The sequence below is a fragment of the Psittacula echo genome (genome assembly GCF_963264785.1).
Source record: "Psittacula echo genome assembly, chromosome: Z".
NCBI lineage: Eukaryota > Metazoa > Chordata > Aves > Psittaciformes > Psittacidae > Psittacula > Psittacula echo.
The window spans coordinates 56500070-56516148 of NC_137742.1; the positions used below are offsets into that span (position 1 = coordinate 56500070).

Sequence of the window (16079 nt, forward strand, 5' to 3'; positions counted from 1 at the left end):
TCAAAAAATCATGTATTTGTTTTATTCAGAGCATTCTGAATAAGCAAATGAGATCTTTTGTCTGAATTTCCACAGCTCCAGGCATATCTGTTATAGTCTTTATTGTGTGAGACATAGCATTGGCTTTAAAATTAGGTTAGTCCTCTACTCTTTGCATCACCTAATTCATCAAATCAAATTGCATCAGATTACATCCTATTTTTCTGCATCATTATTGTGAACACATATGGAGTTCCTAAGACAGGTATTGGAAAATTTCTGCAATTGCAACAAAATCAAGTTATTCTAAAGCTGTACTGTAAAGCTTGGCTGTTAAGTTACAAAATTGAGCGCAGAGTACTGAAGCATATGAGGTGCTGAAAACACAGGTCTTAATCATGAACAAAAGCACTGATGGTTCACAGTTAATAATGTCAGTGATCCCATGAAATCAGTTTAGGAAATGTTTGTGGCACAACAGTTGCAAAGGCACATGCACCACTTCTTAGTTAGTTACTTAAACCATTTTTTCATGTGATTTAAAGATTTGGGGTTTTTTCCCCCAGACCTGCTTCAGTGGTGAAGACTCATTTCAAAAAGAAGGTAGCAGGATGCAGAAGTAATCCTTTTAATGTTAATATACTTTTAAACATTCTCCTGCTGTTCTCAGTATACATATGCCCTTCTACTATGCTTTTGAAATGTATTTAAAAAACAACGACCAAAATAGAGGGGCAACCTTCCAGGGTGATGTAAGACATATAATTTCTTCAGGCTGTCAGCAACAGACAGCAAATCCCATCTGAGATTGCAGTCAGGAAGGTAGGCAAGTTGGGAAAAATTTAAAGGTTTTTTTCAAGATTAGAAACTTGGTATCCAAAGTCAGTATTGCCAGGAATATCTATGTTCTCTTTTCTGGTTAAAAAAAGACAGGGTTAGATACTGTCTGAATAAATAGCATCTGACTTTCTGCAAAAATTCATGTTACAACAGTGATGTTTAATTGATCAAGCAGTACAGTGTTTTAGCTGTTACTCATTGCAGCTCAGTCAAGGGAGCTTGGTCCTGCCTTGTTGCTGAAGTCTCAATATTACAACTCTTTCATCAGAAAAATACTGCAAACCAGCAGCCTGCCTTTGGGCTGGTCTGATCATTTGTCCTACCCACCTGTAGTGGCCTGGAGACAGCTGGCTTTATGCCTGACATCTCCTAAACCTGTTTATCACCTTGTTTATTGTATAGCTCCTCAGCACCTTGGTGATTACATTATACTCAGCTATAGCTGAAAAAGCCATGACCCAAAGTTTTATTCTTCACTGGGGCCAATGCACATTTCCACATTGGCAAGGTTAGGTTGCTGTAGGTATCTCCTTAAAACAGATCTGGTGTTAGAGGAGCACGTAGGGATGCAAATGGGATATGCAAGTCTAGGCAAGCTGGCCACTGTCGGATTTTTCCTGACTCACAGGATGTGATGGCATTACAGATCTACAACAGCAAATGGAGTATGCAGCCTCACAGGGATGGGGCAAGCGGAAAAGGGGCACATTGATAAGCAAAGGGTTCTGGGTACAAAAAAAATACAATCTGTTACCATTCTGCTTCAGAAGACTGGCTGTTTTTCTTTTTGCCAGTCTTTTGACAAATCCAGAAATCCGAATACTTTATGTTTTGTTTTCCAATATGGTTTCCATAAAGAGGTACTATACACATGTGAGTAACCTAGGTCTCAGTGGCACAGATAGGGAAAAGAAGAAATTATCTGTAAGTAAACAGCAATGTCGGTGCCTTCCTTTGCCCAGTGAGCCTGCAACTAAGGTCCAGATCCAATAAAACTCTTCATTATCAAATGAAATAATAGGGTCTTGTATGACAAGATCCCCACAGGGAGTGGGTTTTTTTTAGTAGCAAGAGGACTTGAAGCAGGGACTGTGCTTTCAGGCTTTTAATGCAAGAGCACATGTTGGAGATACGCTATAAAGTCAGGAGTGTGTTGAGTAGTTCAGATTATCTGGGGCAAAATAACTGTGGAAGCCCAGAGGAGAGAAGAAACATTTCAAACATGCCAACAAGAAAGCGTACAACAGCAGAAGCTGAGGAGCTGGACAGATTTTCTGTATAGTGGTCCAATGCCTGGTCTTTCTTTTCGCTAAAAATCTCATTCTTTCAACAATATAACGAGCTTTTCAGATGCTGTCCCACCATTGTCACTTCTTTGACAGCTGTCAGCTTCTCTTTGCCTTGTTTAAGGATACACTTGAGTAGCTGTGTCTGTTAATTTACTGTGGTTATTTTTTTACTTCTCTGGATCACTTTACCTTCAAAACAGCTTTTGATAATGGCAAAACTTCTTTCCACATTGTATTTTGACCAAAAATACCTAACCCGTTGAGATTCATATAATAAAAAGGGCTACACCTGTGAATCCCACAATGAGCAATTCACTGTGCTATCTCACTTCATTTTACATGTCTGCAGTGGAGGCATTATATATGATTTACTAAGTCTAATATGCTTTTATACTTGTTTGGGAGAGGTAAGCACATTGGGCTGCTTTTGAAGACACTTAACTTCAGGACAAGATCACCTAAACCACCTCTTGAAAGTGCCTACTTCTCTCCATCATGTATGGTAGTGTATTAGCATGGCCAGCACTGATGTCTGCCAAATACTGTAGATGCCCCAGGGAATATACTGCAGACATCTACAATTATTCTGACAAGCACCATCCCACAACAGCCTTGTTGTGCATTTCAACAGCCTTGGTGTGCTTCAGGATTAGTCCTTAGAAATCTCTGCTTCTCTTCTAATCCATTATCTGAACAATTGCTCTTAAAAGCTGTCCATCTTTTTATTACAGAAGTAAGCACTTGGAGTAGTAATCCAGGCAAGATACTTCTGAGATTTTGTTACTCAGGAATTCAGTATGTACAGTCCACCTGATTTTTGTTTCTACATTTAAATTCTAAAATGTGAGGGTGCAAGCTCTCATTTCTGATATATTAAAATCTCAGTTAATTTAGTGGCCTTATGGCCATTACCGTATCAGTTAAAGACTGTATTAAAACAGTCCAGAAGTATCAATGGCAAGTAGCTGCCTATGAGCTTTAGCAATACCAAATCATAGAAAAGGAAGGATCCAGCCACTTTATAGGCCTTTTTCATTACTAGACACATGATTCAAATACCCCTGCATTTAATGATATTTTCCATCAAGTTCAGCAAGCTTCAAAGTGAGGCCATAACTGTTGTGTGTTTATTGATAAATTTTCTTCCTGAAAAAGGGAAGTCTTGTAAGAACTACACTGAAGAAAAGGCTCTTAGATACTGCTGTGGTCTTTCACTGCAGAAATATAAGATGAATCATTGTAAGAAGCGCCACTTGCACTTCTGTGTATTAAATATGTAATGAAATAGCATGCATTACTACTACTCATTTAAGTATGAGTTAAAGTTTGAAGTACACGTAAAACTACTCATTTAAGTATGCATTAAAGGCATTAAATTGTATAGCAAAAAAAAAAAAGTAACAAACTCAGCAGAATTAACAGAAATCTTACTGCTCCCATGTGGTTTAGTATCTGTACAAGACTGCAGGATTCTTTTCTTTTTACAATTAAAAGAATTGGCTGCAAAATCTATACAGCATGTATTTCTGTGCAGGAAGTCATTAGACACGGGATGGTCATGACTCACAGCATCAGAGCCTGCTAATTAATAGATGATGCTTTTCTGAGTATTAATGAGTTGGTGAAGGATTTCAACTCAAGAGGACTTCAAGCATCACAGAGACCAAAGCAAAAAAATCTCAGACAAAGAATAAATTAAATACCAAAATCTAGTCAGAATATAGAACAGGCATTGCAGAGCAATCTCATATAGGAATGACAGACACCTGCAGTTAATGGAGGAGATATCTTGACTTCTTTAGCTTTCCTATGCAATTTATGGTGGTGAGCACTTGTGTAGCTTCCCCATCACCTCAGTAAAGCTTTCTTGTAAAGTTACGTCTTCAAGGACTCAAAATCTGTCTAGTTGGGATTTTTATTACTCTCATATCCAGTTTATCAGTCTATGCACTCAAGTGTTCTCCAAATGAAGTTTCCTTTCCCATCAAGACCTGCTTTTTTATGCCTCCTTGCCAATAGTTATCTTTTTTGTATCTTTGTCCTTACTGCTGCAGGTCTTCAGCTCAGAATGCCTTGTACTGTCACGTACTGTCTTGGCCACTCTTTAGCTCACCATTCTAATTGTTTGATCCAAAGAATGTAGGGGTACTAGTGGAAGGGAGGAAGTCCTGCTGTCTTCATTCCATGTGGTGCATGTCATGAAGGTTGTTCTTTCAGCACTAGAAGGAATTAATGTGTTTTAGCATTTTCTCAGCTGTATCCATGTCAGTTTTTTACTTTCAAGCTTCAGTGTACCTATATGTCATGTCATTTTAAAAAGAAGAAAAGCAAGCTCACCACTAGAAATAGCAACTGCATCATAGAGGGAGCTCAGAACCTTGCAAGAAATAGTGCAAGGTTCAATGAGATGTTAATGAAGTAATTGGCATAGAGATGCAGGGAACAGTGAAGATGCATGAGGTTGATCTTATCGCCTGGCAGATGGAAGGTACAGCAGCATACAGCTGACTTAGCAGTGTTGAGGATATTTATTGTTGTTCACAAAAGTCACAGCCATTGTGATCTATAAACAGAGACCTGGATAGTAGCCTGGCTCACCTTTCTAGTGATAAAAGTCCTCAGTCAGCTACTACACCTATCCCTTGGATTTCAGGGATGTCAAGGAATGAAGTCCTCCAGAAAAAAAAAAAAAAAAACCACACAGTAGTTTTCATTCAATACAATAGGATTTGACTGAACACCAGGTAATGTCAAATACTGTTGACCGTGTTTCACTGTGCAGGAGGTCAAGGCACCCAAATGAGTCCATCGTTTTTCTTTTACACTTCATGCTTAACACATGCCTCCTAATCACTTCCAAACTGATTCCATGAAGGAAAAAAATAACATTTAGTCCCAGTGTTAGATCTGTCAGTAACAAAGGACTCCTCTGATTTACCTTCATTTGACGCTTTTGAACCAAAAGCCAGTACAAATAACATATTTAAGAAATTAGGGCTACACTGGTAGACAGTTCCACAATCTGCAATTGGAATCTTCTTTTGTCCTAGTAACCAATGACCCAGACCTTTGTCTCTTCCTTTCCTGGAAACCACTGAGCACTAGCCTTGTCTTACAAGTTTAGACAGTGTCACCGCAGAGGCTGGTGTTTCAGCCCTGGTACCTGGGGTCAATTGCCATACCACCAGGGGGCAGGATTAGTGTGGGCCTAATCGAGCAGCAACTGCTACAGCAGAAGTTTGTAAGGAGAAGGATATGAAAGATTATTGTTTTAAAGGCAAGAACGCTACCTACATTTCAGGCTACTGTCACTTTAGGTTTCCCCCTTCAGCCCTCAGTTGCTTGTAGAGAACTGTGATTGCTTTTTTGTCTGCAGACCTGAGACTTGGGATGGAAGGACAAGAGGGATTATTTAACCAGAAATCTCCCATGTCACTGTGATAGTTCAAGCATGTATTCAGCCAAACAGGTCTCTCTCCTTTCCTTCTAATTTGAAAATGACTTCACCTGCCTTACAGCCGCATTAGCCCTGTTTTGCAGGAAGGAAGCAGAAGAACATGGTCAATGAAGTGACTCAGTCTGGAGCATTTTTATGGCTGCTTTGTGCTGCTGAAGTGTACTTCAAACTGAAGTGTACTGAAAACTGATCTATTTCCTTTGGGAATTACAGCCCCTTTTTTTTTCCTGACTTTATCCATTTTTCTTACAATAATTTACACTATCTTACAGTTCTCAGCTCTCCTGGAATAAGTTGCAACTCAAAGATCCCTCTGTTCTGAGAACTCTATAAAGAAACAGGGATAAACACACCTTTAAGTGTATATTCACCAGAGTTCTGTTCTTACGCAGCTTTTTGTACTGCCTAGGAGCGCAATCTTCAGAGATTAAACTATCTACCACAGACTGGAGTCCCCAGTCTTGTCCCTTAGCTATACAGCTTCTGCAGCACACAGAGGAGTAAAGCAGATCTTCTAGTTAATTATTAGCAGTCACACAGGGGCCATCAATACAGAAGCTTTTTATTTTTAAGCAGATACCTATGCCAGTTTCTTTTCATGTATGCTCCTATTGCAATGCGGGAGAATAAACTAGCAGTACTGGACTGTGCATTTGTTCCAGAATTGAAACTGCTTATTGACTTCAATGAAGCTGTAAAGATTTATGCCAACTAATGACCTAGCTGGGTTGGATTAAAAGAGACAGGATTTTAACAAAATCTGACATTATCCTGGCAAGCCAAGAGTCAGCTCCACCGACACATTTTGCAGCAGAGAAGGGAAAGCGACCTTTCAAATGTATTCTGTACACACCATCTCCTGGAGGTCCTGGGAACATCTCCGCTTCTCAAGCCTGAGCACATGGGACAGTTTCTGAACAAAGCCTTCACATCCAGAAGTTCAGCTGTGAATTTTCAGCTGTTAGAATCTGAAATTCATGTGCTTCACTGTGAATAATTTTCTTTTCTTTCATCTCCCTCTGCACCCAATAAATATTCACTCGTTAATTTTCGAAAACTGTTGCAGATAAGTAGAGAAAAGCCCATGGCCAGAGTTCTACATTGTTCGGGTTTTTTTAAAATTTTGTTTGCTTTGTTCTTTTTCCCCTGGAACTTTGCTTAGCACTGCCAGTTGCATTTCTTTTATCATTGGGTGATGAGAAATCTATTAGCACCTAGACAAGCAGTTAAATGCATTGGTTACATAAGGCAAGATAAAATGCAAGAACTTCATATGCTGAAGACAGAAGACCCATTGCAGTATAGCAGATCTGTAAAAGTATGTAAGTTCTTCACAGCAGAACAGACCACTTAATGCTACCCTTCTCCAGCAATTAGCAACTGAAACTGAGCAGTTTTTCAAGATTCTGCAACAGTTTCCTGGCAGAAATTGTGCAGTCACTAACAGCAGTTCTGCTCATATACCACACATCCATTAAACACCACACCTGGTGTTACACCAGGTAACTAGCGCTATCATGGGACAAAGCTACTGAAACTTGTTCATGTAATTTTTCCTCAGAAGTTATTGTAACAGTTAGGAAGGTGTTTTCAGCCACAGTCCACCTTTCTGCTGTTAAAACTAAAAAGCAGTATGGTAGGTGGTGGTAAAAGCTAAATCCATGCTAATCCTGCATCTGTCACTGCAGGATGAACTCCACTCTATACTAGGTTGCCGTTTTCTCATTTCTCTCAAAGAATAATTTACGGGTTGAATTCAGTAAAGGAGAGGCTGACTGAATGAATGATGAAATCATTTTAATGATTTGAGATGCCAGTTAGAAATCAAGTTCCTGAAGTTTTTCGTCCAGCCAGCTATCAAGATGCACAGGATAGTGCTGAGTTAGATTCAGTGAGCCAGTTAGTGCACCCCATTGATCAAGTACTGAGAAAGCATTTCCTAGATTTCAGTCACTTCATTGCTGTAGAAAATAGCCAAAATTTCATTTCCCAACAGTTTTTTTGTTTAGACCTTAATTGTCTCTTCACAGCTCCTAGCAAGCTCAAACTCCTCAGGATTAGACGGCAATATTGTATTGCTTTTTTGGAGCCAAGACCATCTTTTCACTGAAGCTTTATTCTGAACACCTAGGGTTCTTGCACACTGCAAAAATACATGACAACCAAGAGTGATATAGACCTCAAAATGATAGCAGACATGACAACCGGGGCACCAAGGAGGGAGCCTTTGAGCCAAATCTTACAGCTTTGCAACACTGAAAGGTCATACGGAAGCCAGAACCTGCTAGAAAGACCTCAAAACTCAACAGCCTGATTTTGGAGTATGTCAACGTTAACTGCTGGAAGCATCTCATGAATTTTCAGTTTTAAATCCCAACTTGCATAGCAGATTTCTATGTCTGAGTCTTTTCAAGTCTGAGTCTAGGTATTCTCAGCCTAGCTGATGGCAGTGAATGCAGTGGCACTGTTTTACGTAAACTGGAATGTGCCAAGTAATGCAAAATCTTGACATTCTGTATTTTCCTGTTCTTGCTCCTGTGGTTTTATCACATTGGTATTTTCATGCATAATTGTCACCCCGAGCCATAGATGTATGCAGATACCCAATTCTTCTCAACATCTTCCCAAATGAAACAAGTTTTCCACTTCCTACTCAGCAGATGTGGTAACAACAGAAGACAGAAACCAAGAAGATCTAGGAGTAAAGTGCCAAGCCAAGGAAACTGGTAGCTGCAGTATCTGCTTTTGGCAGTAAGCAGCACAAACATCATTTGTCTAGTAGCACAATGCTATACAAGGTACTGAAAGCTCTCGAGAACTCCCTAAGGTTTTTCCTTGCACTGTCAGCTAGATGTTCTGTGGAGCTCTCGAGTTTCATAAACACTACTTGACCTGCCTGTCTTAGTGCTGAAGTGACCCAACAACCACTTCACCTCCTCAGCAGTTGGAGGCATTCACATTACCCCTTGTTTTCTTACACAGTGTAATGTCAGGTCTTCTTCTTTACACGGTGTAAGAAAACATTACCCTTTGTTTGTTTTCTTACCCACAGAATGTTTTCTTCAACAGTGAGAATTGTTCCTGGAGATACCAGCACAGCACATACATCCCACAGTAGATACTGTCCTTAGAGGCCACAGGAACAGCACTGGTACCCCAATTCCCAAAAGCATATTCACTTCCAAAGCTTTTCAGCCTTTCCCCTGCACCTTCATCCTGAACTTCCCAGCAGCACTTCCTAGTCCTCCCTCCCAAGAGTTCTCTCTTCACAGAAGATGGGTCATTTTCTCTCCGACTATCTGACCTATGAAGCAAGATCCTCTGGTCTTGGCATTCCACAGCACTGAACCTGTGAATTCTGGTACTACATCCCTTTGCTGTGAGGTCTCTCATGACCATCTCTTGAGTGTGACCCACATACTAACCCAGATCCAAACGGGAGGTCACCATGTGTCTCATAACTTCATGGGCAGTAGCTTTCTTGCAGTAGACTGAGGAGATAGTTCTAAAAATTCGGAATGCACCTGAGTAGTATGACCATTCATGGCATACACCAGTGCTTAAGGTATAAAACTGAGTTTACTAATATGAAATCTGTCATATCAAGTATTTGAGCTGCAGAAATTATATTGTTAAATGCCAGAAACTTCAACTTTTTGGGGAAAGCCACTAACCAGCAACACTAAATAGCTTTTTAATCCCTGAAAAACACTGGTTTTTTACTACTCCATTTGTATATTCATGTACACAGTTACATTGCCCATGCCATTGGCATTCCCCTATTTCTTACACTCAGCAGCTCAGCCAACATAGTCTGCCGTTCACTGTGGTGGCCTTGCTAGCTATCATTCAAAGGGCTGGTTACTCAGTAAACACTAACAAATCCCACACGTGGCAGTAATGCTTAGCTCCCATGCACTGCATGGAGAAGCTGCTTGGAAGTACAGAGCCTGTACTACTGGCTGAGGAGCAGTTACCTCCTACAGCAGTGACCCTTTTAAAAACAAGTGATTTCCTTTGTTCCCAGGTCTTCAAAAGGGAGATCTGGCAGTTAAAGAGATGAATGAAAAGGGATGTATCATCTGTACCCATAACTTTCTTTACATCTGGTTCAAGGAATTGTCAAGCTGAGACTTCACTTTTCCCTGAAAGCCTCTCTAGGTCAAAACGAATGTTGTTTCGATTTGTTACAGCTGTAGATGTCTGATTTTGGAGCAACCTTGTAAGGTTATCTAAGCTGAGTGCCAAGAAAACTGATGTCTGGAGATGGATCTGCAGCTATTGCATTCATTTATTTTTAATTATACTTGAATCACTAGCAAATCTCTGGCTTCTCTATGGATGCAAAAAGTACAAACGGGCCTACTGTCCATCCATCACCAGCTTTGTGATGTTATTCACCTTCACACTGCCTGGGCTTTGAATGAAAAAACACAGGACTATACACTGAACTGTAGAATCCATACACTAGTAAATTTTGAGAACTATTCCTTCTCAGTAAGATAGCTTTCATATTTGCTGTTTCTGATAAGAAAGTAACTGTCTCCCCCAAATCACAGGTTAGTTAAAAAAAAAAAAAATAATCTTGATTCTTAAAATTGTGACTCTTCAAAAGCTAATTTTTCAGAGTTCAGGATTTTCTCTGAAGCCCTAAGTACTAGGATTTTGTTACTAAAGAGACTGAAAGACTGACTCTTTCAATATAGGACACTTAAGATGCAAGAAACACAAAACAGATAATGAGAAACAGAAAACATGAAAGAAGAGATAACTAATAAGGCAAGACTCACAGGAAGACTATGACATTTACCTATCCTGTCCTGTTTCCATCTTTTCATAGAATCCTCCCAGGAGAGGACTACAAAAAGAAAGAAAGGAGCAGTGACAACTGATGAGCCTTGTTTCCGTCATGAGGTTTTTATTTCTGTGACGCTTAGCAGTCTTAGTAGATTAGCAGCGAAGACAGTGGAGTAGTCCATTATCTGCTTTTGGCATCATTTTGCATTGTTAATCCACTATTCCTGTAGCTGCAAGCAAACCTTTTCCTCATGTGGATAGGCAGCAGTAACAAAAAAACTGGAAGTCCCAAAAGACATAGAGGATTAAAACACTATTAAGATTTATCCCTCATAAAAGGAGTCAAGGGTCATCAAATACAGAGTTGCAGACGCATAATTATGCTTAAGAAAGCATAGATTACCAGAAGGAAGTAGAGCATAGATGCAAGAGATCACTACGTAACTTCCTTACATAGACTTTCCAAGATTTCCCACCACACATATGGTATTGCTTGCGTCAGGATATTAAGCCAGATGGAATTTTGATCTAATACATATTCCAATATTGTCACCATTTAAGGTGAAACTCGACAAAGTGCCCCACACAAAGCAAAGCATGGACAGTCCTCAATAAAGCATTTGGGACAGAAAATTGCATGAAGGTGCAGTTCGCTCTCTCTTTTGTTCTAGCCTTTCTCACAGAGGCTTAAATATTTAGCTAGATGTAGAGACTGGTGACATTCTGAGTGAGCGATACTTTCCAGTGAAGTTAGGATCACCAGCTGTGCTTGACATCATTAGGTGGGCCACAAATATCACAACCAACACCTAAGCTGGCTTGGAAGGTGGCAGTATGGTTCACTTCTGAGACGCTGGGGTGTTCAGTTTCTTCACTGAAACTGCCAAGAAATAAAACCTACAAAATAGTGCTGACTGTGGTGACAAGCTTCTTGGGGCATTGAGTGTATGGAACCCACTCTAAACTTATTCTTCAAGCAGGTCATCTTCAATGTCTTGAGGGTAGACCTAGATTTAGGTTGACAGCATTGTGCTGGAAGTCTCCATGATGTATTGTCACAGCACAGCTATCTGCTATTTATGTCTTCTGGCACTTGAATGTTGCTTCCACACTTCCAGGCAGGAACATTTCCCTCTGCGCCCACAGTCCTTCTGGCACAGCACACGCTATGGCCAGCTCCAAATGGAGGCACACTGTGCATTGCTTGTTCTGTGGTCATCAAGTCGAGAACACCTCTAAAAACATAGCAGGACTTCCTCTATGCCAACAGTCTTGTTCCTGGGTTACAACACTGGGACCCGATCAGCAGAGAACGATGTGGAAAGTACCTGCCCACTTTACAGATAAAAATTAGCAGAAAGACAGTATATTCATATCTTCCAAGGCACTGAAATACCATCCAAAAGACCTTTTTCTGTTCATTTTCAGACTGAACTAGATGACTCTGCATTTACATCCAACCTTTGTTATTCTTAAATACACTTTTTCATCCATGGGGTCATTGAAGAGAACAGTGGGAAATGTCTTTTGTACAGCTTTGTGTTGCCCTACACTGTTTTCTATAGATAATAATGCAGAGAGCCAGATGGACAAGCAGAACACCTCTTTGTGTGGTCTTTGCAAAGCAGAGCATGGCCATGGTAAAATCATCTTTACAAGCTGCTGTGAAGATCATGAGCTTCCTGGGAAGCAAATAGAGCATGACTACTTCAGCCTTAGTTTTATTTGGCTTTCTGTGCTCTGAAAGTTCCACATTTTAGAGGCTGGTACATTGCTGGAGGCTTTCCAATTAGTATGATCTTGGCAACACTCAGCTGTCTCAGCCAAGTGCTTGGCATAGTAGAGGACACTGCCTGACACCTCCATTGCAATGTGAGAATTTCCCCATGAGTCACTAAACACTCCAAAGACAAGCAGGGTACTTCAGAAACAGAAACTTTTGAAACTTTTGTGAACATCCAAACTACTTGGGGGTTTAATACAGCAGGTGGAGCCAGTTGTGAGAAGGAAAGGACACAGAAGTGCAAAAATTGCCTGTATGTGTACAGCCTGGTAATCAAACTTACAGCTTTGGCTATGGTGAGGGGTACTGAGGGGAACTTCTGGCTCCCAGTGGAGACATTTTGGTGTCCACAACACTTTAGTCTTGAGATTCTGTGTGAAGAATGGCAGCAAAGACAGCAGCAGTCTGTGGTAGGATGTCTAGGCTTCTAGAAGGGAAATGGTTGTGCTACCCTGTCTGCAGATTCTTAAATCTCATTCTTAAGGAATCAATAAAAGACGTCCTGCCAAAGCAAATCCAGACTGAGGGTCGCTCACTGGTTACTCTGAGCACTGGAAAGTGGATACTAGCTAGCCTAGAGGCTTCTCATAACGTTTCCCGAAACATTGATTGATTTAAACACAAGCCAACTAAAAACCAGGATTTGGGGGTTCAGGGCGTCTCAAGGGAAATGGTTTTTTACATTTAAAGAAAATCTTGATAGTACACAAACAGGTTAATCAGCCACCTGGTAAGTATTTTCAAACTTTCTCTGTAATCAGGAAAACTGATTGCAGGAAAACATCAGAGGCAGGTCTGTGAGGGCTGAGAATTTCTGACAAACTGTTCACATAGCAGACCAAAATACCAGATGTGAAGGAGGCAAATGAGACTGCTAATCTGTAATTTCATCTCCTCAGCTCCACCACCCATCCCAAGGGTTTCGGTTTGGAACCGTGCGAGAAAGCAGCGCAGAAGACTATGTGAGGCAAAGCTTCCCAGAGATGCACGAGTACATGAGACGGTACAATGTCCCTGCAACCCCAGATGGAGTGGCGTATCTAAAGTGAGACTCTGCATGCGACAGCAGATCTGGTCCCTTGACCAGAATGCATGGAAGTGAGATGGTGATGGGTTTCCCACTTCCAGTATCACTTACCCCACAAAACAGTCATTGAAGGGAGTGTGGCAGATGAAGAGGAAAGTATGTAATTACCTGGAGGGAGTGACACTTGGAAAGCAAGCTAGCGTAGCACCAGCTGGAGTGTTCCCAGGGGAGCAGTGCTTCACGCTAACTGCTAGGGTGTGATCAGGCATGGGCAACGTATAAATCCTGGCATGTTTCTGTGCTTGGGAGCCCTTCAACAGGCAGCGAGAAACATTCAGGAAAAAACCTCACAGTCCAAGCAAAAGCTGCAAATGAGTTTCCCCAGCATCTTCAGCATGCTGGGAGGAGAGACGGTTCTTGGAGAGAAACCTTAAAGCATGTATCATTAAAATGACTAAAAGAAATATTAGACTGATTTAAAAGTAATAAACACCAAGTCTTCTTATTTTTGGGACTCATGGTATCGCTGTGTTTCACAGACATTTGTGCCTAACAATCTGGGGTCACACAACTAAGTTACTCTGCCAGGAAACAGGAGGGGTGATAATAAGCCTGAAATAATTCATTCATTTTACACATAGAAGTTGCATAACAGATGGCTTGAGAATTTTCCACCAGAAGTTGTTTCCTGTTTACGTATTTTTCCCAGACCCATCTTCATGATAATTAAGATACATGGAAGTTTCTCTGACTTAAACTGGAATCTGTCCATCAATATCAATGAAGTAAAGTAACTTCATATAAGGAGAACACCTGGACCTGTAAGGTGAAAAGAGTGGAGAGTTCAGTCCCTGGATGGATGAAAATAGGCACTGCAACTGGTTTTTTATGTCACCATTTTATGCAAGCATGCTATTCATAAATGATTGTGGTATTAAAATTCAGTCCTCTGAACTGAACACAGAGAAAAGCTGATCTACGTGAAGGGAATTAATCTACCTCATATTCAAGGAGAAAGGCGGAGAAACACCTTTGAATGAGCTATTCTCCTGCATTTTTGCTCTAATGATTATACCTTTAACATTACAAACAAACCAAGGCAGCGCTAGTATTTTAGCAATTTTTTTATCTTTTCCAATAAAACTTTATGCTACCTTTCAATTGAGTCAAAAGTCTAACATAATGTAGTATTTGCCACGTTTCAGATCAATAGTATTTCATGGGAGCAAAATTTCATGCCCAGTTCACACAGAGTTTGTATTTCATGCACAGTTTCATTCTTCAAAATACAAATCAGTTCTTCATTTTAAATGCAGAAGTGCAAATAGCAGTCCCTCGTCTCTGTTTTCATTCAGTAATCTTCCAGAGAACTACATAGAGAAATGTTCAGCGACTATCACTGAGTCTCAGACTGTGAAGTGATTCTGTTTCTGACTTTGATGTTGAATACAGGCATGATCCTGAGAAACTTGATGCCTTCATCATGGATAAAGCACTTTTAGATTATGAAGTATCAATAGATGCTGACTGCAAGCTTCTAACTGTGGGAAAACCGTTTGCCATTGAAGGTAATAATGAGTTTTATAACTCACTGCTCTATTTCTCATGTGTTGCATTTCCTTTATTGTGATTTGGTATTCTCAATGAAACTATGCAGGTAAAACTGTGGACCCCTGGAAGATTATGGCAAAATTTTCAGGGAGTAAGCAGAACAAAGATTTCACCCTTTTCTTGAGGCTGTTGAGCCTTCAGATCACTTTTACCATCTGTTGCTGTGCTCTATATGGCAATTACTTAAAGTGCTTAGACAGTCCATCTCTAAACAAGTAGGCTCACTTTAAATACACATATTCAAAACTCAATGAATGCCGTTCTACAACTTTGTTCTCATTTGAGGCAGAAAAATACTGTTCCCATTTTAAAGGTCAGCTTAAAAATCCTTCTGAATCTGTAGCTAATTGAAGCTAAAGAAGGGAGTCTACCTGGCTATGTAGCCTGCTGCAGGCCTAGTGTATTAACGAAGGACAGGTCAGAAGGCAGCCTGGAGGCTTATCTGAAGCTGCTTCCAGCACAAGTGAGCACATTGGTAGCTATGAGACTTTAGGCATCACTTTTGTGATAGATGGCTAATGAAAATGATTGAAGCGCCCTCTTTTCTCCTCTCCAAGGGCAATCATTTTGGCCGCTCCTATTGCACATTAAAACAACCTCTTTCAGAAATGTTCAAACCTGATTGAGGAAGGCAATATGCTAAATGAAGGCCAGAGGAAGCAGAGCATTTTAATCATTTCAACTACAAGTCACCAGCAGTAGGCATTTTGTAGAACGCTTCTTTTTGCTATACCTCATCAGTGTCTCCCATCTGAATTCACACCAGGGACCTGAAAGCAATCCATTTCCTTCTGTTCTTTTTGTTACTGGGGAAGATAGATGCACAAAGAGCTGTTCAGGCTGTAGAAGGATTTCTGTGTGCTCAGCTACATATTTCATTATGTGCGTGAAACCTGATAAATCATCCATTTCAGAAAGGTCAACTCTACTGAAGTAAGCCATCAGCTTCCACAACTTTGAATCAAGTAAAGCAGATTCTAATACAGAAAAATACAAATAAGCCCCAAACTACATGTTTTTACATAACTAGACTGTATATCACTCAATTACAAAACACATATGCTGCAAATATGGTATTCATGAGCCCTAGCTATGCCTTCTCTGAAGCCATTCCTTCAATGTCAGCAAATATATTCAGGTGGAAATACAGGCACAATCCACAGAAGTAAGCAGCAAGGGAGACTTGCGTTGCAGGTACACATACCACCACGTCATTCTGCATCATTGAAAAGCAAACCACTGTGATGGCAAGTTTACCATTCATGCACATTTTTGGGGGGGTGTTAATTTTCTTCC

General features: G+C 40.4%; 1 protein-coding gene across 1 annotated transcript in view; it reads left to right on the forward strand.

Annotated features, from left to right (window-relative positions):
* Positions 1-16079, forward strand: part of GRIN3A (glutamate ionotropic receptor NMDA type subunit 3A) — a gene marked incomplete at its 5' end in the record, with an annotated part of 74179 nt that overhangs the window by 42708 nt on the left and 15392 nt on the right. The window contains 2 exons of the mRNA XM_080637398.1: positions 13045-13190; positions 14625-14740. Coding sequence (XP_080493524.1) covers positions 13045-13190; positions 14625-14740 — 262 coding nt within the window. The remainder of the gene's footprint in view (positions 1-13044; positions 13191-14624; positions 14741-16079) is intronic.